Genomic DNA, 25,419 nt, shown 5'->3' with positions numbered 1-25,419 from the left:
TTTCCCAGTACTGTGTCCTTGACCAGAAGCTGATAAGATTTTGAAGCAGGCCATCTACTTTTAAAATTTTCGATGCTCCTAGAATGTGAAAAACTTTTTTGGACTAAAGATCATCTGCAGGGTGATAAAAGATACCATAGGCTATGAATCTAGTTAAACTACTATTTGCCATTGCAAATCACACATACACACATACACCCTCCCTCACCAAAATTAATGTAAAAATGATATTAAAGAGATAATCTAATTGATTTTTAAAAATTTTAAATAGCTAAAGTAAATTCTTCATTAAAAACAAGCTCTACCTCACAAAAAAAACTGGACTGGTTTTTATATTCCTTCCACAGTAATTAATTATACTAAAAAAAGAATTATAATATTCAACCACTGGTTATGGTTAGAAATGCTATTATTATAATAAAATTTGAAAAGAACAGAGACACAATAATTTCATAAGTATCAATACCACAAGAGAAATATAGCCTGTAGATCAACTGGTGAGATCCTATGGGAAAATATAAAATCCCAGTATAACCGAGTCACTGGTTATATATATTAGCTTCAAAATGCTTTCATTTTAGCAAATCTTGTTTTAACTATATTCAATATAATAAACTCAAGAGACAGCAGTGTCATGATAACATGTAAAATGGTTACTATTTATTTCTAATAAACTCTGCATTTTAAATAAAATTTAAGTATCATGACTACCTACATATATTTAGGAGTTATTCTGTGTAGTATACCTGAATTTTAACTTTACATTTGGAAAATTTCCTGGAATACACTGGTGCAAATCAATTGCCTATATCTAATATGGACTATTTATTTATGTTCACTATGTATTGGCCTTACCAAAAGAAGGTTTCAATACTGACTCATTATTAAAAGAACATGCACCTGGGGAGGGTGGGACAAAAATGTGGGCCTCAAAAGCTTACAAAAAGATGGATACTATCTTTGTATGTAATTGTAATTGTAATAAAATAAAATAACAAAGAAAAAAAGAACATGAACTTAAGAATTGTATTCCCAAAAGATATTGCTGGCATTGCACTGAGCCATTAGCAGCCATTAGAACTCATTCATATTGGAGTTAAATTAAGAAATTTGCAGAAATGGAGAAAGACTTGACTGAGTTTAAGGAGAATGCGTTTGATTCAGGTTAGAACTTACGATGTTGACCATTAGAAGTGAGATTTGAGAAACTAAGAGTACAATGGTTATCACAGGCAAAGGGAAAAGGACAGAAGATATAATTTCATTTGGTATGGGGAACTCCCAGATGATGCATTAACCAATGCAAGTTGACTCCTCTGCAACTCACAGTCTTAGAGGGTATCCCAGAAAATCAAGAGACTAAATGGCTTATCTAGGTCAGTCTATATGTATCAAAGCTTTGAAGCTAACTATCCAATGAAGTATACTGCCTTTTTAAATTGGCATGACATTTACAAATTTGACATGTGGCTAAGTCACCTATATTGATCATATTATGAATTCATCAGTTATCCTCCCAAAAAATAAAGACAGGTGAAAATAACATTGAGAACTTTAAGCTAGAAGGGGAAGGGCAGGGAGAAAGCTGCCCACAAATATATGCCGGAACTCATAGAGAGGGTTGTTATAATACTGGCAGAGGACTAGCTGAAGAAAGGACAAGTAAGTCAGGGAGACATTATTCAAGAAAAGAGTCAACAATAAAATCTATGTCCCTCATGTGTGAAAGCATTTGGAAAATCTGAGATCCAAAATACAAGAAGAATAATTCGACCCTGTGATGATACTGAAACTTGGAATGGGACATGCTCCAAGAATATGACTATAAGGTTATATTATTTGGTAATGCAAAAGACTAGACAAGGGAGACAGTGGAGTGGTTTGGTATAATAAGAAATATCTTCAAAAAGAGAAAAAAAGAAAGATCTTTCTAAGAAAAAAATTCAGGAACCCAATAGGAAAACATGACAGAGAGCATAGAAGTGATGAATAACAGAAGCAGAAGCAGAATGGATGTTGTGATGGTAACTTAGTAAAGGCCATCTGGCTCTCAGGAGGAATGAAGATTTTGGGCCATATTAAATAGCTCTTATCAAAGCATGTTATACTAGGTATTGGGGTCATTAATCTGGCCTTCTTTCAGCCAAAGGCAGAACATCAGAGTAATCAGTGATATACTGTAACTAAATTTAATTATAATTTTGGCCTTCAGAAGTTAAGGAAAGAGCAAAAAACAAACAAACAAACAAACAAACCAAACTTCTATTTTGTCCAACAAGGAGAAACTGTTGAAAGTGAAGGAAACTTGGGGTCAAACAATCACTCTATCATAGAATCTGGCAAAGAAAAAAATAAAAGAAAATGGAAATAGTTTGATATAAATCATAAGTTTGTAGAGGGAGGTTTAAAGGGATTGGAGGTAAAAAAGGCAATATCCAATGACCAGATATTTGAAGGCAGAGTTGTTATCCCAATCGGGATGGCAAGTTCACAAGAATAAAAACTTGAAATACAAAGAAAAGGTGAATAACATGTATAAAGAAATCAATTCAGTTTCAAAAGGGAATATATAGATCAATTCCCAATTTAAAAAGGTAAAGAATTATTATAATCAAGAACAAATAATTGAAGATAATTGCAAAAGAGGAGCAAAGTTCTGTAAAAATAGTATCAGATGTGTCAAATCCCAGAATAAGTAATGTTAAAAGATTTCCTTTTTTTTTTAAAGGTAGTTTTGAGGTAAAAGGAGAAGCAAAGAATGGGCAGGATTTTTGTGATAGATGTTGGAATTTTCTGGATGGTCAAATCAAAAAATAAGTCATTAATAGATAAATATCAAGGAGTGGAATGCTTTGGAATCTATTATTGACCCTCTGCTAGTTTGCATTTTTATCAGTGAAGAAAATGAATTGATATAAGGCACATTTGTCAAATTTATAAATGACAAAACTAGGAAGGAGAGGCAATTTGATGGGTGACAAGTTAGAATTCAAAAGGAAGATTGGGGTTAATGAAATAAAATAATATGAACAAATGTAAGGTTCTATACCTGAGTTAAAAAAAATCAGAATGTGTAGGATGGGGAGGCACAGTTAGAAAACAGTTCCTGTGAAATGATGTGGGAGTTTTAGTAGACTACAAGGTCACTACAATAGGCAGAGGGCTATGACAGTCAAAAAAAAAAAATACAATGACATCTGAGGCTGTGTTTCAAAAAGTACAGTAAAAACAAGTGAGGTAACTCTTCTACTACAGTCTGCTCTTATCAGCACATATCTGAAGTACAATGGTCAATTCTCAGTATATTTTAGGAAGACCATTAAAAAAATAGGAGGGAATCCAGAGGAGAGTGGCTTAGATGATAAAGTAGATCTATCTGGCTTGAAAAAGAAAAGATCTGGTGCTGGGAGGGAATGAACAGGAGGTTTGAGTAGATGAAAGCTTTTCAAATATCTGAAGGACTGGTGCAGAAAGAGGTTTAGAATAATTTTGTGACCTTTGAGGGTAGATCCAACAGCAATGGTGGGTTTAGAAGAATGAAATTTAAATTTCATTTATAAAACAAAATGTTCTCATAAATCAGAGCTATTTGAAATTGAAATAAGCTCCACAGGATAGAAGAAGAATCATTCAAAGCCTGGATGATCACTCACTAGGGTCTGCTACAGAGAGGGGAATCTTGGGCAGGTATGGCTTGGACTAGAGGGGTCAATGAGGTCTTTTCCAATTCTGAGATTCTGTAGATTTGTAATTCTGCGAATTTCAAGTTAAGAGTAATATAGGTGCAGCTAGGTGGCGCAGTGGATAGAGCACCGGCCCTGGAATCAGGAGTACCTGGGTTCAAATGTGGCCTCAGACACTTAATAACTACCTAGCTGTGTGGCCTTGGGCAAACCACTTAGCCCCATTTGCTTTGCAAAAACTAAAACAAACAAACAACAAAAAAAGGCAAAAGGTCTTCTAGTGTTTAGTATTTATCTTACAGACATAATAAAATTTATATTTATTAACATGTTCATGATGACTAATAGTCCAGTGGGATATCTCTAAGTACGGAAGGGGTAATAGTTTAAGTTTAAAGGGACTAATGGAAGTTATCAATATTTTTTTAAAATAAAAAAGTCTAAGTCTAATAAAGTCTAAGAGTTTTCTTAAAGTTTTTTTTAAGAGTCTGGAAAAGAACAAATTAAGGGGTAAGCTAAATTACACAATATCTTTTTCTTTTTAGATTTTTGTAAGGCAAATGGGGTTAAGTGGCTTGCCCAAGGTCACACAGCTAGGTAATTATTAATTGTCTGAGGCCGGATTTGAACCCAGGTATTCCTGACTCCAGGGTCGGTGCTCTATCCACTGCGTCACCTAGCCACCCCACAATATCTTTCAAACTAACTGTTGCCAGATAATACGAAAGCAACTGAGCAAACATTTCATTTTTAAGTGATCTAAGCAATCCTAATATTAACTTGATGATGTTAGTATAAAGTATTCAAGCAAAGAATATCTGACAAAGATGAAGAATAGATATTTATAGAGCACTTTAAGATTTGCAGAGAGCTCACTTAATCCTCATGACAAACCTGGGAGGTAGGTGCTACTATTATTCCCATTTTGCTGATGATGAAACTGAGGCAAACAGAAGTTAAAAAACTTGTTCAGAATTGCACAGTGAGAAACAGCTTGAGGCCAGATTTAAAAGCAGATCTTTTTTGACTCTGGGTTTCAACACTCTCTCTTCTGACCTTTATGAGGAATTACTAAACACACATATAAATTTCTATCAATTAAGCATATATAAACCTGATTAATAGCAATGTGATTATATCTCTATTATGGGCATAAGAATAACACATACCTTGCAGGATTGTTGTGAGGATCAAATAAGTTTTTGGAAAGAGTAATGCAAATGTCAAGTCACTCAAGTTATAATTATACTAATTATTATTAGGAAAAGAAGGACAAAAATTAATAAAAGAAATCTAATTGGAATCTCATAAATATTGAGGTATGGGATGATTCCATAGATTTAAGTGTCATTATATTTGAATCACTCACAAATACTAGGATGCTCCAGAAAATTTTAAACCATGAGTCACTTTGGACTTGGGTATCAACATTTAGGAAACTGACTGCAATGAACTTGAATATGCTGAATTGTTAGCTGACACAGAAACTGTAGCTGTCACTGTAATTATCACTAAGTACTTGTAGGCTCACTTAAGTTTCATTTATGTAATCAAAATTTAAAAATATATTCATAGGCTGATATAAGAAAGAAGTCATTTATTGCAATCTCACACCATGCATTCCCTTCTATTGATGTTCAAGGAAATCTATTACTCTATTTCTACAGGTAACTCACAGAAATAGCTAGTGCATTTTCAAAACAAGTTAAAATTAATTTAAAAATTTAAGTCAGTGGGGAATGGGAGAAAATGCTTTGGAAAATTTTAAGTATCAGATGAAACTTACAAAATTCAATACTCACCTAAAATAACCCCAGCTTCTTTTTTTTTTGGGTGGACATCACAAACAAAAATGTGGAACAATTTGTCTAATCTAATATATCAATCTCCATTTTAAAAATATAAATTTCATTGGATTTTATAAAAACTTATCAGGTCCTAACCTTTTTCTATAGGTTAAGAAGTATTTATGATGATTATGATATGAAAAACATGCAGAACAGACAAGAGTGGTGAGTGGTAGACTTAAATGATATTGGGACATAGGCAGAGAGAGAAAAAGGTTTTACTTCATAAGTCTTTCATAATGGTGGTTTGCATACTATGGTAGTGATGCATAAAGTGGCAGTGATGAGTTTATTAAACATCTTGAAGGGTTTTAATGTTAAAGTTACAAAAGCTAAATAAATTATACACAGAATGGGAAATTTGAATTGCCATAATTCTAAATTTCCTCCCAAATAAATTTATTACAGATATTTGAGATTTTCATATTAATGATTTATGAAATGTTACACTTCAGAGATTCCATCATCAAATCTGTAAATTGACCAAACATTGTAACCAGAAAAATATTCAATGTTTTCTGAGGAAAATCATCTCAGAGAAATAAAATCTATCCACCATTTTGTTTTGGAGAGAGGGAGAGGAAGACAGTGTGGGGGGGGGGGGAAGAGAGAAAGAATAAGAGGGAGAGAGGGAGAGGGAGAGAGAGATGATAGGATTTAAACATTTAAAAAAAACTTAAAGTCTGAAAGATATTTTAGAGCTTACCAATCTTCAGTAGAATACCCATATTCCTCGGGTTCAGGGAAATGACTTCATAGAGAGCAAAAGGAAGAACAGAAAAAGAGGGAAAATAATCACAGAAAGGCTAAAAAAAGAAAAGCATGAATAGAAGTATTGAAAAATGACTATTAAAATTAAGGAAGAGAATTTTTAGTAAACTTCAAAAGAATGGTTGTTAATAAAAAATAGTTCAGGATGACATATAATAAGTAATTGGTGGAGTCTTAAACATGCAAGATTACTAAAATATAATCTTAGACAGCCAAGAAGTTAACTGATATTTAAAATACAGGTAATTTTTCATAAGACATTTCCTACACAATATACATACATATCCAAATTCATAAAAATTTATATAGACAATTACAATTAATTGGAGTTCTATATTTTTTGGTGGCTAAAGTCGATTGACAAAGTAATCATATAAATAATGTAGCCAAAATAAAGAAAAGTTTCATTAGTGAGGCACAAACATGAATTTCTTAGGGACATTTTGCCAGATTACAAATTTCCTTATTATTGTTTGAGGGAGTACTTTCAAGACCGTGGGGTGACATGTGTGATAAATTAACTACTCATTTCTTGCATAAAGCGAAGATATTAACACAATTCTATTTTATCATAAAATTAACATTTTAAACCAAATTACCAGTCAAAATATTTCCACTGAAGCACTAATTCACTACATAAAATCTTTAGCCTCAAATATTTAATGTGTTTAAAGTGACTCACTTACTCTCATGCATAATATGTACTAGTGAAGTCTGATACAATAAAAGTTAAGTATTTAATTGATTTCTTCAACAAATATTTACTTTTGAACACAAAAACACTTCCTAAGTATATAGTGTAGAGACAGAAATAGTCTCTATAAACATCAACTAAAGATAATTTCAATTTCAGGGATTAAATGTGACTCAATATTTTTCATCAAATGACATTAACAATGGGAAGGTAACAGAATTAAAAAACAAATAGGAATAAAAGTTTAAGATAACTTGAAGATAAGAAAACAAAAGGCAAAGAATCTGGCTCAAAAATCTTATTTGATTTTGTTTAATGCTATTTTAAATGATTCTGGAGGAAAGGGATTTGATTTTTTAAAAATCTAATGATGCAGTACTCTTCCTTCTATATCTTTAAAGCCTGAGCAATTTTCCTCCTTTCCATTTAGCCCAATCGATATTGATCACTCTAATATTTCTTGGATTTATAAATTCTATAATCTCTCCTCTTCTCCACATTAACCCCTTAGAAGCTCCTTATCATATCCTTCAGCTCTTAAGATGTTATTTAGTGTTCTCTTCTTCCATAATCATCTATCTTACCTTGTTCCCTTCAGCACATACTTATCCAACTCTCATCACTCCAAACTGCCTTATGGATATTGTCATTTAAGCACTATTCTCAAAAAATAATCTCTGCTTCTCTGTTTCATTATCCTCTTGCTGTACCAATTCAAGACTCTAAATTGTCCCTTGCCATTCATCTTCTTTATTGTGGCTATCAAACCTAAAAACAAGTAATAAAGCTATGCTTAACTAGTTCATTACAAATTCATTAAAAACTAGCTTCAAATAGGTCTTTACTGATGCTTAGAGGTCTATCTATGCCTTCTTTCATTTTTCTTTTTATTCAACCATTTTCAATTTGCCTAGCACACTTTAAATAAACTCTCATTTTTATTCAAAAGTCATAGTTCCACACTCTACCAGTTTTGATATTCCTTTTTCCATTCTTGGCAGACTGGCCATACTTGTACTTAGGTGAGCAAATTCAACAGGTAAAAAAAGCTTGTTTTTCCCTGTGGAACAATGATTTCATTTCAAAATTCATGGTAGAAAAGGAAAGGATGGTTACGTGGAGTTTGATCTGCAACCTAGTATTTAGGAGAAGAGTTTCCAAAAAGTTAAAAAGGATTTTCTGATCCCAAATTCCCCAGAAGTCAGTTATTAGGGCTGAGAATAGCAAAATGGATAGGGAACTCTTAAGAATAAAATTCTGGCCAGACTTTGTAGTGCAAGCCTAGAATCCCTACGATGAGGGAACACTAGGGCTGACAAATCACAAGTTGGGGATTTCAGAGCTCTCATAGGGATAAAGCCTTTAGGTCCAGAACTAATATAGTGAAACCAAGAGTGGAAGATCACTAGTCTGTCAAAGGAGTGAGAAATCAGCCACAGTTGGAAAAGCAGACTAGGTTAACTTTTCTGTGCCAGTCAGGACTTTAGAGGCTGGTGCACATCCAAATGAAGAGAGGGGGAGAGAGAAAAATAGAGGAGGAGATAGGGGGAGCAGGGAAGGTAAAGGGGAACAGAGGAGAGCAAAGGAGAGAAGAGAGAGTGAGAGAAGAGAAATGAGAATACCAGGAGGAGAGGAGAGAAGAAGAGACAGGAGAGGGAAAAGAAAACGTGAGGGAAGAAAAGAAAAAAAAAAGGAGAGGAGAATGAAATTCTGAAAACACAAAGCGAAGCAGTTCTAATGGAGAGGGAATGAGGAAGCTGTCCAAAGGGACAAATATATCGAGAACTAAGCAACCAGTTGAGACTTTGCAGTCATAGGCACAGGATAATAGAAGGAGAGTAGATAAAGAAAAGACAAATTTATTTAAAAAAGGAAGAAGAAAGATAACCATGGTAAGGCTCTGTAAGGTCAGTATCAGAAACACTGATATTCAAAATGTTCTGAGTTTAGCAAGAAAATCTAAGAACAACAAAGTGTTTTTCTTCTTTAAAAGGTGGCACAGTGGATAGAGCACCAGCCCTGGAGTCAGGAGGATCTGAGTTCAAATATGGCCTCAGACACAATAATTACCTAGCTGTGAGACGTTGGGCAAATCATTTAACCCCACTGCCTTGCAAAAACCAAAAGAAACAAAAAAGGCTATTACAGAAACAAGGCTAAAAGAGAGAGTACCACTCCTTGGGATAGAAGGGAATAAAATTATAATAGAAAATGGATAGAAGATGGTTCCTCAAATTTTATTTTGTCATTGAAAAGAACAAAAATGACTTCTAGGAAAATGAAATCCAAGTTAACTGTAGGTAAACAACTAACTGCCCTAATGAAGTTCAATTATCAAGGCTCAATATTAAACCAGGGTACCAAAAAACAAACAAACAAAAAAAAACCGGACCCTCAAGTGTCTAAATGTCAGTGATTCCTTGAAGGTTTTGGAGAATGCAAGAGATAAGGAAGGACTCAAGAAGGGGAAAAGTATGAAAAAAAACAGACAGTGAACTTGATTTAATTTCCATCACTTTGCTCACAGTGTAGCACAATGGATAAATAGCTGGGCCTGGAGTTAGGAAAAAAATGAGCTAAAACCTAGCCTAGACACTTATTAGCTTTGTGATCCTTGGCAAGTCCCTTAATTTGTCTGCCTCAGTTTCTTCAACTGTAAAAGAGGGCTAATAATATCAGCTACCGACCATTTTCTATACAAATGAGATAAGATTTGTAAAGTTCTTGACACTTAGTAGACATTTAATGAAAGCTATTTCCATCCCCTCTGCTATCAACCTAGAATGCATTATTAAAGATATAATCAGAAAACATTTATAATAGGAAGCAGTGATCACAAAGAGTCAGTATGGCTTTATCAAGAAGAGGTCATACAAAACTTAATTCATATTCTTTTCAATATTTGTAGACTAGTGAAATTGGTAGATTGTATTTACCACAATTTTAGTAAGGATCTCAAAAATAATCATTCATGTTAGTCTTGAGGACAAGTTGTATAGATGTAAGTTAGATGATAGATAACATTCAGATCCAAAGAGAAATCATTAATGATTCGTTATCAGTTTGGAAGCAGATATCTAATGGGGGTGTCCTAGAAGGTAGTGAATCACCTCTCAAGAGAGTCATAATGCAAAGATTACTTTCTACTATTTGGTAGGTAGGTTGGAGCAGGGATTCTTTTTTCCATCAGGGCTGGAGTACATGATTTCTGAGGTTAATTCTAATTCTGAAATTCTGTGAGCAGCTTCCCCCTTCAATTTCTCTCCTTTTGGTTTGCAAAATGCTACATTATTTTGATCTCATCTAAATTCTCTAAATAATTATTTCTCCATCTCCTTTGCTAAGCTCTCTTCTTCCTTCTGTCCCTGAGGACAGAGCCCTTCTTAAACTTTCCAGTTGCTCTTTTCCTTTTATATTCTTTCCTTTAAGAACATTATACAGTCTTCTGGTTTCAACTACGCTCTCCATTTTTTTTCACCCAGATTTCATTCTCCAACTCTCCATCTCCAACTGCTATTAAACATTTCCATTTAAATATCCCACTGTCACTTCAAATTCAATATGTTCAAAATCAAGTTTCTCATCTGCTCCCAACTTCTCTATCATTGGTAATGTTACCACTATTCTCCTGGTCTTATTTTAGGAAAAAGATCCATCTAGTCTAAATTCCTCCTTGTTCCCTCAGTATTCATATTCAATCTATAAATTCTGCTGATCTTCCTTATTTTTCTCATTACTAACCCCTCATTCATCCCCTTACCACCTCATATCTGGGATGCTATAAGATCATTAACTAGACTCCTTGCCTCAAGTTTCTCTTCCTCCTCAAAGCCAGAATATATGAAACTGACAAATTTCCCTAAATTGATGATTTAATCATTTTATTTACTTGCTCAAAAATCTACCATTTTGAATGAAATTCCAACTGCTAAACCTGTTATTTAAGACCCACTCTACAGTTATCATGTAGTCTTCTTCTCTGAGATTACTTATTATGACCATATTACATAGCTTTTACTTTCCCATATATACAGCAAGCATTTGATAAATATTCTTAGTTGCTTCATTTTAAGTAGTTGCAGGATTCAGATTTTTTTTATTGTTAAAGGTGTCATCTAAATGCCCAGAAGCTGCAGGTGTGATGCAGCCTTTGCTGACAAAAATGAAAAGCAGCATGTTCTAGGCAGACTAATCAATGCCAGGAAGGTCCAGAGTTAATGTAATAGGTTAACATGTTCCTGCTATTAAGAAGATGACTGTCAGAGATGGAAAATGGCCAGGAGTTATGAAAAAAAACCTTGGGAAGTCTTCAAATTGAGAAAAAGTCAATATTTATATAAGCATGTTTGATAATATTTGCTTAGTGACAAAAGTACATAAGTACTAATGTGATTGTATTATTTAACCTTTTAGCTTGAATAACAGTTGTAAGAAAAATTATAGAATAATTAAAATATGCTGTTAGTAATTTCATTTTTATGGGAAATGCAGCAAAAAGTAGGCCATTTGCAAAATACATCTCAATTATTCTGAACAAGAATGAATCTGTACTCAGAAATGAATATGTACTCAGAAACAGAACCTCAATTTACTTGGGTAAAGTTAGTACCAAAGAAGAATTAATCACTCTATAAGAGGGGTTTGCCTTGAAATCTTAAACCATTAAGCACTAAAAAACATCACAATTTTTAATAGCTCCTCACAATCACAAAATGTTATTGAAATTTGGAAAAAATAATATGTACATAAAGGCAGAAAAAATTTTAAAATCAACTGACTTATAATATGTAGTAATCATTAGTTTTTATATCAGTCTATTACTGAATTCCCATGATGTATTGGTGTGTTCTTTGTGGCTCATAACTTCATTTATTATGACTCAAAGATATAAGAAAAAAAGGACCCAAACACTCCTCTACCCCTTGCTCTTATAATTGTATTTGGCCTCTTGATTGGCACGCCTCTCTCTGATCCACTGATCTTAGCATCCCTCTGCTAAAAAACCCTTAATGCTTTCAGCCAAAGATAAAAAATGCCATCTATTTCAATATAACATTTCTTAAATGCTTTCTATTGGCAAGGCACTGTACTGGGCTCTGGGGATACACACTTTTTAAAAAAAAATTGACAATTTCTACTATTAATGAATTTGTAGTCCATTGTGAAACTACAATATCTGGAATTTTAGGCCCAAGGACTCTGGGCAAATTTGGAGATGGGAAGAATAGGTTCAGTAGGCAATCCGGGAAGCCTTCATGGTGGAGCTGACCTCCAAGGAGTAAAATTTTGTCTTCTGCGAATGGTCTTGAAATGCATTTCAGTCATAGGAACATTCTGAATGAAAAGCTCAGATAGACAGAATGGAAATACTCAATTTGGGGGAATATTCTATTGGTTGGAACAGAGAGAAAACTCTGTCAACAGGAAGAAATTCAAAATAATACTAGAAAGATATGTTGGAGTTAGTCTGCAAATAGTTAATAAATTAGCAAAGTACCTACTCCAATTTGTCAAAGTGATAACATTATCTACTGGCTAATTCTATTCTTTGAAGAGGGTTCCAAAAATTGCTCATGCTCATTTGGAGTCACATAGTTACATAAAAATATTTCTACTTTACAAAAAAGCTCATATTTAAGGTTAATATGTCAACATTAGAAAATCACATCTTTACTATTAAATATCAACAATAAATTAAAAGTAAATGATTATCTAGTAATTTTAATTAACAAGTGATTTTTTTATTCAATAAATTTAAGATTTTTCTGATTTGGTTAAATTGTTTCAGTAACTTTTTGAGCATAAAGTGAAAAATCATTACCATCCCCATAAGAAAAAAATAGATACTCTAGTTAATTTTGAAGTGTTAATATGACTGAACTTGAAGTCCCTAAAGTGATATTTTGATGGACTAGATAAACTATATTCATTAATAACTAAAGAATGAATTTTCCAGTTATAATAAAGTTTAATTTCTTTCCACATATGTTATTCTACCATTGAATCTCACTATATGAAAGATTATGAAATTTAGGAACACATTAATCTATACCGTTCACATTTCAGTAATTTAACACCTGAAGAGGTTTATCTGAATTGTCAGAAATTTGGAACTATAGAACAATTCAAAGAAATGCAGTAATATTTTAAAAATATAATAAATATATTAGGATAATTTTCTTGATAAATTCAAATGACAATACTATCATCATGTTTCAAATTCTTCTACTCCTAGCTGAAAATAATCTTTGCCTAGGTAAAAACACTTTTCTTACTTGTTAAAGATATTGAGTGTTTCTATAGACATAAAACCCCAAGAGAAAATAAATAAGACATGACTGATTCTAAACATATATTTGGGGATAGAGAGAATAACAAATTAGCAGGTGCAAGGTTATGATGATGACATTTTGCTATCTCTTGGAGACAAGTTCCTTGTTTACTCAGATCTCCTACATATTACCTGAAAGAACATGTTAGCTATTTGCACTGGGGCAAAAGTATTAGCAGAGTCAAACTATCTTCAAGTATACTTTGCATATAAAAATGAGGGTCCTGATATAACCTCCACAGAAATGTATTTGACAATAAACACCTTTTACTATCCTTAAAGGTGCACCTTACACTCAGTAATGATAGGAGGCTAATTAATTCTTTAGGGAAGAGAGCAATGATTAGCATTTCAAATGGCAACTTTGACTACAAATACAAAAATCAGTTCTCAGGTGTGTGTATAGAGTTGGCATTTTGTGGGTTTAATATTCAAACATACAGGACAGATATGTATATTTCTATATAATTCCTTTAAATACTTTTTCAAAATGAAATATCTTTAAAGATGTAGCTTTAAGTATATAATTTTAAATGCTGATTCACTGTTATCTGTGCATACATGTATACATTGAATATGAGGGCAAAAGATTGAAGATGAATATGATCATGTGTGATGAGTATGATCATGCCTAGTATGCTTATTTTTTATTAAACACAGTAAATAATGGCATCAAGAAAATTCCATAATACTGGTCCAACTTGAAGATGAATATTCCTCTTTAATCACATCTTTCTAGTAAATGAAGCCTCTGTATAATTAATTCTTTGACATTACACAGTATTTATCAAAAAACAGCACCTCTAATGTTTAAGTTCAGACAGAAACACTTGGGAAAAAAGGAATAGCCTCCCTCAAAATAGGACCTGAGGGCCATCACAAATCTGATCAAGATTTCACCTTGGATGAAAACACAGAAGAGAGAACAATACAGGAAAGGACTGCTATGGGACAATAAAATCATTTTAATTTGAAAACTTTAGTTTATAATGGAAAGATAGCTTCCACTCTCCTGCCAATATACTTGTGATCCTAATACTATTTCAGATGATTCTAGTATAGGGAACTGTGGAGGACACCTTCAGAAGTTTCCTTAGAGCCAAAATTTCAGGATTAAAAAGGCAGTATAGCTGTGTGGAAAAGGAAAATAACAAATCAAGTTAAATGACTTTCAGTTGAAAAAGAAAATATTGAGTGAGCTTATTATTAAGAAAACTATCAATTAAAGGAAGATACACCTTCAATCTATGTTGAGAGAGGAAATAAATAAACTAAGTTAAGCTGAGAATTTAAATTGAATATGTGTAGGACATTCTTTAACTGGGGAAAAATAACAAAAGAAAAACAACTTACCCATAGGCAATTCCAGCTATTGTACATTTCTTAAACTGCATTACATTGCAAGTCAGGGTACCAGTTTTGTCAGAAAATATGTATTTAACCTAAACAAATGTTTAGAAATTCACATTAAAATTCCAAAGGTCATTTTCATCCTTGTCCATTAAATGATAAGCATGAAGCAAGAAACCTAATCTACTTCCTGTTTTGCTTTTCATTGGCAAATCAATTTTAACATACTTGTTTCTACTTATCTCAGAGTAGCTCAATTATTTTTCAACACACTTTCACAGTAAGTTTCATATAGGATTGCTGAATGAAAAATAAATGTACAGTGGAAGCTGCTCAAATTGTAACATTTATAATAATGAATGGCAAAATATGTCAAAAATAGTATTGCTTATTGTTTATAAAGAACTAAAGAGCTTATCAGGATTTCCCAAAAGAGCAAATAATGGACTAGGAATGTAAAGTATTTAGGGAAGTGATGGCAAACAATAATCGATTTAATCAGACTAGCATAACTGTCATTAAACATAAAGTTGGTTAATGGCAATAGTATACAGGAAAAAGTTTTTACTTTTTTATTGCTTTAAATAAAACTTAGGATGTTAAGTCTAAATAGGAAGAAAATATTGATCTAAAAGATTCCTTCTTATTGATCATCATTATATCAAATAATATCACTCACTCAATAAGCATTTATTAAATGCCTACTAAATTCTAGGCACTGTGCTAAGCAATAGGAATTAAAAAAGAAGCAAATGACAAATCCTGCTCTCAAGGAGTTTGCACTCTAATGAGGAAAATAGCACTATACACTAACTTCTCATTCATTTATAGTAAAAAATCTAACAGCAATCATAATATTATTGCGTCTGATTCAAAGATTCACAGATTTAGAGCTAGAAGGAACCACATTTTATAAATGTGGATGCGGAGAGCCATAGAATTCAAATGACCTACCCAAGGTCATACAGTTATAAAGAAATAGGAATTATCAATAGGTAACAAATCCTCTCTAAAAACTATTAGTAAAATTCCCATGCTTGCTTAATAATATTATCCTTAGAGCATAAATTTCTGTTTTTTTTTCTTTAGTTTTTGCTAGGCAATGGGGTTAATTGGTAGGTAATTATTAAGTGTCTGAGGCTGGATTTGAACTCAGGTACTCCTTACTCCAAGGGTCATGCTCTATCCACTTTGCCACCTAGCTGCCCTGAGCATAAATTTCTTTAGAAAATTCTCCTACAATGACAACCCCTCCTTCAGTATTTCATAAAATATGGCCACAAACCAGGTGCTTGTTAAATAGATTGATAGCTCTCTTGGATCCCCCAGGTCATCTAGAGAAGCAAGTCTTACTCTGATATTCCAAGGTTTTTCATTTACCTGGCCAAGTTCTTCATTAAGATTAGATGTCCGAGCCATAGCAGAAGTGTCTGTAGGTTCATAATGCATATCTAGATCCTAAAAATCAAACAAAAAGTGAATGTATACTCATAGCACAGGCATTTTCTTTTAGTCAACTAAAAATGATTAAGATCCTGTGATAGGTCTCACAGCTCCCATCACACAGTTTAAAACTGGGAATAGAAAAGAAGGCTCTTAGGAGTCTCATGGGGATATTGTCTTCTTAAAATTAGACAGTCAGATAGATAGCCTTGACTTAAGGTTGGGCGTGGGGAGTGGACCAATGATTTCATTGATACAGGGAATTCTTAGGTGAGGAGAAAGGACAGCCAGGTGGTGTAGTGGACAGAGTGCCAGGTCTGTATGCAGAAAGACTCATCTTGAGTTCAAATATAGTCTCTGACATCTACTAGATGTGTGACTCTGGGCAAGGCACTTAAGTCTCTTGGCCTCTATTTCCTCATCTGTAAACTAAACTGGAGAAAGAATGACAAATCACCCCAGTATTTCTGCCAAGAAATCATCAAAGGAGATCCTGAAGAGTTGTTCAGGACTGAAATAATAACTCAACAACAAGGTATCTTTTTCTTTACAGCTTAATGGTCATGAGTAGAGAGGCTAAAGTGATTTGCTCAATGCTCAACAGTAGTTTATGTCAGAGGCAGAATTTGACCTTGGGATAGTGGATAAAATTCTTCTTTTTTCTTTTTGCAAGGCAATGGGGTTAAATGACTTGCCCGAGGTCACACAGCTAATTATTAAGTGTCTGAGGCTTGATTTGAACTCAGGTCATCTTGACTCCTGGGTTGGTGTTCTATTCACTCTGCCACCTAGCTGCCCCTGGATCAATTTCTTAATCTTCACAATGTCTGATTAAAAAATTACCAATCCATGTGGTTGCTTAAATGATAGCAATATACTTAGCCACCACATATAGAAGATAAGCAGAGATTTACTTCCTTTTTTCTGAAACCATTCAATGAAAATATCACTATCTTTATCATAGTTTTAAAAACAACTTATTCTTAACATATTTAGAAATCTAAAATAAAAGGGTAAATATGGTGGGAAAGTGGCTCACTTGAGGATTTTCTAGTAATAATGCAAAAGAATCAGTTTTAAGACTTATAAAGTCAAAGACCATTTTATCCAAAAGATTCATTTAATAGATGAAGGGTAAAGGATTTGGCTAAGTTTACTCCAGTATAATCTACTCTTCTATAGTTTGAGATTAAGTAATTTTGAATCAGTTGGTACAATTAGTAACAGAAAAAGTCCAGAGTAGGGTTAAGTCTTTTTATACCTATTGCAAGCTCATGTGGCTACTTCAAGTATTTAGAAATGCTCAATATAAATCTTTTTAAAAATTCTGTAAATCAGAAGTCACATTAATGCAAACAGTGTTATAGCCATTAATCATGAGCTAAAGAAATTTTACTGCTATATTATGATAAAATATATTACTTCTGTAGCCTTGCCTTGCAAAATTACTGCATTTGTTTAGACTTTAAGGTTCACCTTTTTTTTTAAAGAACAAAATAGTCTATAACAGTTTATATTATATTTATTATCCAATAACAAATGTGATTTCTTAATGTGCATGTGTAGACCCAGGTATAAGAAGCCAAGTGCTACCAAAAACCCCCAAAATTAATTTTTTCAAGTCTTCACATTATTGCTCCTGTAAGATGAAGCCTAAGTCCATTTTGAATAATGTTCAAAAGCAGACTTGATTACCTTTGCCCCACAAAATGACTTTTCTTCTCCTCTATTTTCCTAATTCTAGAGTCCTTTCACTTACCTATTTACATAAAATCCTTAATTCTTCCCTCACTAACATCACTTTTTTTTGGTAAGGCAATGGGGTTAAGTGACTCACCCAAGGTCACACAGCTAGGAAATTATTAAGTGTCTGAGACCGCATTTGAACTCAGGTCCTCCTGACTCCAGGATTGGTGTTGTATCCACTGTACCACCTAGCTGCCCCTTTGCAATATTTCTTTAATCTATCTTCAATCTATATTTCTTGCCTTCAAGTACTCTATATTCTAGTCAAATTGGACTATTAAGAGACTTAAACCTCAAGGGAATATAAATTTTATACTACCTTGGTAGAAGTAGCAGTATAAGATTACATGAATATGTGAATCATTTGTGGCTTTCAGCATGATGTGAATATCAGTAGTGTTAATAAAAAGCCCAAGCAATATTCTCTGATGTCTGAAAAAAATTATTTTGACCTTGTATCTGATTTTCAGGTAGGAAAACATGGTTGTCATCAGGTAAGCTTCTAAAAATAGATTTAATTTAAAAAGAAGAAAACCATAATTTACCCTCAGTGGATTCAATTATGGTACCTAACACTGAAGAGAGCCTCAAAGGGTGAGAAATGTTGTCAATTTTTAAGTTTCCCTTGGGGCAAACGTTAATTAAAAAAAAAAAACCACAGAGAAGATACATGAAAATGAGAGACACTGCCAGGTAAGCAATAAGACTCTCAGGAATCTTAAGGCAAATGAGAGAATGGGTCCAACAAATCTATAGTCATTAGTCTTAAGTTTAAAAAAAACTTCAACAAATTTTAACAACTTAAAAAAAGTTCTATCAATGAATGCTGCTTCCAATAAAGAATTTAGACTATGTAGAACACCAAATGAAACAATGTATTTATATTGCTGAAATTCATCTTTCCATGGAAGAATGAACTACTGTGGTATATACAATATGTTACTTACGACTCCCCAAAATAGGTGCATGAAAAAGTATGAAGTTAAATGCCAAATGGGGCTTTTCAAGGTCAAATGATTCATGAATAATTGTTCTAATATCCTTTCTAGTAATGCACTCTTTAGAAGTAAATTAAGGTTAAAAAAACTGTGGAACAAAGACTGCCCTTTATACATAAAGTTGATATTACAGAGGGGAGTTCTGAGGGTCTCCTGTTTCCCCCTACCCCGATCAATATGGAACATATTTTTTTAATTTATCAAACAAACAGCAATCATTATCCTATATATGCTATGAACATAGAAAGATAACTTGGTGCAGTGGACAGAAAACATTTTTGGAGACAGGAAGACTAGTCCCTGACATATATGGGGTCACCTAAGCTCTTAGGTCCCCCTAAGACTAAAAATTATAGAGAAGATATCAATCAGTATTGGAGGAGGGAACTTCTTTACAAGGGAGTTAGTTTCCTATGTCAGTGAAATGACAGACCCAGTCCCTAGCCCAGTCCTGCAGGCTTTTCATTCTGGAATTAATTTTTAGACCATTAATACATATTTTGAAAGTTCAAATTTAAAAATGGAAGAGAATCACACATTTGACTAGAAAAATGAAGAGAAAATATTAAAATACATCTTAAATTAAAGCAATTTAAATATATAATTTTATGATTCTACATTCTTGAATTATATTATTATAATATAATGAACAGATGAACACAATAAGTTTAAAAATATTTTTTTTTGGTTCTGCAAGTGTATGGGAAATTAAGTGACTTGCCTAGGATCACATAGCTATGTGAATATTAAGTATTTGAGACTAGATTCGAATTAAGGTCCTCCTGACTCCAAGGTCAGTGCTCTATCCACTGCCACAATAAATATTTTTAAAGTTAAAAAAAAGTTTAAAAAATTTCTAATCAATTAAGCATGAAATTGTTCCCCTTCAAATATACAATGTATTTCTTAAAACTTCCCTTAAGACTCCCAAATTGAATGCATTTTTCATAATGAAAATTTCTAATGTAAGAAAAATGCAAGCAACAAATGTCTTTTGATAAACAATACAATGTATAAGATTGGTATAAATCACAATTATAAATCCTATTTACCCAATTTATGAAGTAAGCCTGGGTAAATTTAACAACTTCCAATGTAACCAACAAGCTGATTGGAATGAGGTTGTTGAAGAGGATAATAAAAGTCAAGAAATTCAGTCCAAAATTGTTAGCTCCACCATCTGTCAAAAGGGGGGGAAAAGTTAATTTTGGTGACACATTAAAAACAAAGTAAAATAATTTAGAACATCAATAGGAAAAAATTGTCTTCTAATATATGAAATATATAATAATCAACAGTCCCATTTTCTCAGATATATGTGCTGTATTTCAGGATCAATGCTATCACTGTTGGCAATCCTTGTAAGAATTGAAAGGATTATCAAGGATTTCAGAATTCACTGTTAATCAGAAGTCCTTGGACAATAAGAAAAAAACCCCACTGGTTTAGAATGTGCAAATCTCACATAGGTAAGGATTATCTTATACAAGTTTTTATTAGAAATTTCTTTAAAAAAGAAAAAACTTCTCAATTTTCTTCAGATTTAAATAATGCTGTGCTTCATCAGCAGCCAAAATGAAAAATGGTCCATTCACATCCTCACCACATCTTTACAACTGAATATTTGTGCTTTTCCTGCCTTTAGGACCTCTCTTGCTTTATGTCTTCTACTATACCGTCATCCTCCTTTCTCTCCTTAAACCTAAGTATTTTCTCATGGGTATGTACTAAGGTCTTTTTTTTTCCAACTTTCTCTTCTTTCCTTGGTGCTCACTGGCTCTGGAATCAGGAGCTGGGTTCAAATCCCATCTCTCTGATTACTTTTATATAACCTTAGTCAAAGTCCTTTCCATCTCCAAAAGCCTCCATTTCCTTGACTTCAAAATGCAATATTGAATTATATGGTTTCTGAGATTCCTTTTACCTGAGAATGTTATAAACTGTAAAGGCTTCTTCTCTTCTACAGTGACCCTAAAGTCTTACTTATTCCTAAATAGATACTTGCACCCAGAATGTCCCTGAACTCTTCCCAGACTTTTGGAAGCTTATTTCTTTCTACCTACTTGATATGTTCAAATAATTATTGCTCCATTTCACAAAACTTAGCATATCTGAATTGGAAGTTAGCATCTCCCTCCCTAAACTGTATCTAGTGCTAAAATATTTATTTCTGTTAATGGGGTCATCCTCCTCCTAATATCTCAGGCTTATAATTGGCATTCAAGGATCTCCCACAGTCACCATGGACTTTATCCCTTGATCTCACTTTGCTCCTACATTCACCTTTCGACCCTCATCTTCATCTGTTGAAGTCCTTGGCCTCCTGAAAGCTGCAATTTCAATGCTATCTCATCTGGAAAACCTTCCTAGAAAGGAAGGTACTAGGGGAAGTTCCTTCTCTTTTCTCAACCTTCTTCTAAGACTTGCTCTTATCTCCTTTACAGTCATTTATTCCAGTCTTTACCTTTTTCATACTTTTGCACAGACTACTTATAGCTTTCTGCAATCAATGATAAATATAAGTACACAATGATAACAGCACCAGGGCTATAATTATAGGCTACAGAAATAAGAAATGACATAGAGATAGCAAATCAATTACTTTAAGACTAACTTTGGAAGGTATGCATCCCTGAATAAATGATATAAAGCAGAGATTGTATAGCATTTATTATTTTTTAACATTTTTTTAGACTGAGAATTATTTATTGGCTAGGTACGTATCAAAAGGAATTGCAAAAAATTTACTAGAATTTTCCATTAGAGTTTCATTAAATCCAAAATAGTAAAGAATAAAAATGTTCTGTTTTTAAACAAAACTATTTTAATGACATTTTGCAACAGGAAAATTTAACTATTACAGAACTCAATTTTCTCATGATTCGAAAGTCAAAGTACTTTCACTTTTAGCATGTTTTAAAGCTTGCGAAGTACAATAAAGCTCTAAAATATTTTTGCAATTGCCATAAATACAAACTTACTTCAACTCTGCTTTCATTATTAATGTAACTGGGCACTTTCCTATTTTTCATCACTCCTTGAAACAGGATATAGTTCTTATTTTTTAAAAAAAAGTTTTAAAAGAAATTTTCATTTGCTGTCTATCCTAGTGTGTGTGTTTATTGAATCATTTTGAATTAAAAAATTTTCATTTAAAAATGAAGATTATAAAATTAATAGATTACAAAATTGATTTTCAATAATCTCATGACTATAGCAAACATAAAAATCAGCTCCTCTTTGCCTTTTATATCAGATTCATTTTCCAGGCATAGTAGGATTTTTTGTAGTGTAGAACTTCTTGGTATGGAGTTCCCTCCTCCATGTGGAAAGTGCACATCTAAAGGGGAAACTTAGGAGAAACTTTTCTTAAAAAACTGCTTGAAGTTAAAGAACATAGCCAAGATCACAAAGTTGGCATATTCCTAAGGTAGAACTTGAGGGCTTGGTATTACTAATCCAAGGCCAACCCTCTATTGCCTCAAAAGACTCAGAGACTCTGGGTACATCTGCAAGAGTCCATAGAGCTTTGATGTTTTATCCATAGCCATTCATTGAGGAATTTCTGAATAAAACTTAAGAAAAAAATGCAATGCGATGCAGTAAATACTTGGATCTGAGAAAGTATATGATATTATATAGCTTATGGCCCATTCAACTCCATTTAGATACTATAGAATTAGTATTCTTGTAAGTTGAGATTTCTCTGTTCCAAAAAGGTTCGTGTTAAAGAGCAACAAATAGCTCTTTTCATTATCTTCAAAGATGGTTGTCTGGAACAAATATAAATATTAAAATTATCTTTATCACATAGGAAACACCTTTTGACATAATTATTTTAAGACTTACAATTGAGATTGAGATACCAGTCTCTTCCAGAATGCCTTCGATTCCAAATAGCTGAACCAATAGAACAGATTAAAGACATGGCAATCAAGATACAAAACAAAATCAGAATTTGTATGTTTGTAATCCGTTCTACATTGGAGAGCTTCAGGGGTGGGCTTGTTGAATTCTACAGAGAAAAAAGAATACAAACAACCAAAATAAGTTCTTGAAATGTGGGTGCTTGTATTTGTGTACAAAAGTTTATAAACTGTGTAAGTCATGTACTTTGAGATTTAAACTATTCATTAGAATAAATGGGGGATAGAATGTTTATTACAAAAGATAAAGCTTATCTCACAAACTCAAATTCAGTGTCATAAGAATTCAACACCTTTAATATTAAAATAAACAAAAATACTTTTCTGAATAAAATATCTCCAAGTAAAATTTATATAAAATGCTTCCCTTTGAATTTATATGTACCTATAATATATCCCAAAAGTATCTCTGAGACACCAATACTGCTCCAAGAGACTAGGTTTTGGCTCCTTTGTCCTCCCTTCCAGTTTCAAACTGCCATCCTTATTTCTTTTTGCTTCCTAGCAGTCCCCCAAATCCTTAGTTTTCCTTCCCCAGCTTCCTAAGAACAAGCTTATCAATTCTTTAAACATTTAAATGGATTTTCTATGAAGACATAAAAAGAAATATAGAAGACTAAGAGATAGGTTTCTGTTATTGGATAAAAAGTTTAGTTTATAAAAATTTACAAGTAACACTTATTCCTTTACCATCCACAACAGAGGTGTCAAACATAAGGGCCAAAAAACTTGCAAGTATGGTCGAAATTAGAGGGGCAGCTAGGTGGTGCAGTGGATAAAGCACTGGCCCTGGAGTCAGGAGGACCTAAATACAAATCTTGGCTCAGACACTGAATAAATACCTAGCTGTGTGACCTTGGGCAAGCCACTTAACCCCACTGCCTTGCTAAAACCAAAACCAAAACCAAAAAAATGCAGTTGGAGAATATTTAAGAAAATAAATAAAAACCAATAAAGCATAGAGAATTTTATATTTTAAAATTAAGTAAATACATTTTAAAAACTAAGTAAAAAAATTAAGTGTTTATTGGGATTGTTATGTATATATTGGAGATCCTGTTTCTCTTTGAGTTTGACACCAATGATCTATATATGTCATTCCTTTTGCTTCTGCTCACCAGTAAGTATTTCTTTGACTCTTAATATTAATTTACTTCTGATTCTACAGATGGGAACTTGGCTGACTAGAGCTATCCTTTGCAGGTTTCCAAAATCTTCTTGCCCAGTTGTCATGGTATCATAGAGAAGTATGGATCTAATCAATCAATTACTCAACAAACAAGCATTGATGAAGCAAGTTAGGTACTGTTCTAGGGGCTGGGGTCATCAGTGCAAGGAATAAGACAGTCTGGGTTTTGGGATAAAACTATCACTAAAGGTGATAGAGTAACATAGATGAGAAAGAGAAAGGCTAATCTAACTGAACTGAAGAATGTAGGAGAGAAGTAATGTCTAATAATACTGAAAAGATAGATTGGGGTCAGAAGTAACAGGTTTCAAAGGAAAAAAAATAAGATTTTATATTTTATCCCACAGATAGTGAAATCTTTTGGGGTTGACTGAGTAGGAGTCATCTACTCATGACCACATGGTGGTCAAATCTGCATATGAGGAAAATTATATGGTAACAGTGTGTAGGATTGATTGGAGTGATGACAGGTGAGGCAAGGAGATCAAATTCATGTAATATTTAAGGTGAAAGGTTACAAAAACCAAATTAGTGTGGGAAGTTGAGTGAATCAAAAAAAGATGGAAGATTGGAAATGAAAGATGAAGTAAGATAGAAATTATTAGATCTGGCAACTAATTGGATATTAAGGACAACACTGAAATCATGAACTTGGGTGATCGAAAGAATCGAAGTGACTTTGTGAGAAATAAAGAAGCCTGAAAGAGGGAAGGGTTGATTGGAGAGGAGAGATTATAAATTTAGTGTTGGATGTTTTTCCTTTTATCTTTTCAATATCCTAGCTGAACCACCCCACAGTCTCTAACAAAAAAAGTAGCTCTTCTTGCCAAGGCCAACATCTCTACATATGAATGATTCCATATATATGGGGGAATATGATTCTATAACCTTCCCTTATTCTCTAGTAGACTCAATCTGTACAGTCATCCTCTCAAATCTTCAACCTTTTGATTCCTCTCCAACTTCCTTCAAACGTGCCTGTTTTCCTCATTCATAAAAAAACTCTTGCTAGATCATGCATAAACAACATATGTGGACAACAGTCTTTTCTGCTATTGTCTTCTCTCTCCTCATTTTACCATCCAAATTCCCAGAAAAAGATATCCATATTTGCTCTCTTCACTTTCTTTCCTCAGTCATGCTTCCACCCATTGCAATCTGACTGATAACATCACCACTCATGAAATAGCTCTCTCTGATTACAATGATCTCTTACTTAATAAATTGGATGGTCATTTCTTAGTCTTCATCTTTTTTGACCTATCTTCTGCATTCACCCTGCTAATCACTCTCCTCTCTGGGTTTTCATGATACTGCTCTTATGATTTTTCTTAATGTCTGCCCATTCTTTGTTTGCTGGTTCATCATTCATATCACATTCTCTAACTCTGGGTATTCTCCCTAGTATTGTTTTTTTCCTGGACCTTCCTTTCTGTATATA

General features: G+C 33.2%; 1 protein-coding gene across 6 annotated transcripts in view; it reads right to left on the bottom strand.

Moving 5' to 3' along the window:
* Window positions 1-25,419, bottom strand: part of ATP8A1 (ATPase phospholipid transporting 8A1) — a 290,003-nt gene that overhangs the window by 171,203 nt on the left and 93,381 nt on the right. For 3 of the 6 annotated variants that reach the window (XM_074229523.1, XM_074229524.1, XM_074229527.1), the window contains 5 exons: window positions 22,713-22,878; window positions 19,916-20,043; window positions 16,057-16,134; window positions 14,680-14,768; window positions 6,237-6,281 (listed from right to left, as the gene is read on the bottom strand). In XM_074229523.1, coding sequence (XP_074085624.1) covers window positions 6,237-6,281; window positions 14,680-14,768; window positions 16,057-16,134; window positions 19,916-20,043; window positions 22,713-22,878 — 506 coding nt within the window. The remainder of the gene's footprint in view (window positions 1-6,236; window positions 6,282-14,679; window positions 14,769-16,056; window positions 16,135-19,915; window positions 20,044-22,712; window positions 22,879-25,419) is intronic. The other 3 variants (XM_074229525.1, XM_074229526.1, XM_074229528.1) reach the window with 1 other exon arrangement.

The sequence above is a fragment of the Macrotis lagotis genome, chromosome 3 (assembly GCF_037893015.1).
Source record: "Macrotis lagotis isolate mMagLag1 chromosome 3, bilby.v1.9.chrom.fasta, whole genome shotgun sequence".
Lineage (NCBI taxonomy): Eukaryota > Metazoa > Chordata > Mammalia > Peramelemorphia > Peramelidae > Macrotis > Macrotis lagotis.
The sequence above is the reverse complement of the archived record's forward strand: the minus strand, read 5'-3'. Positions and strand labels throughout refer to the sequence as shown.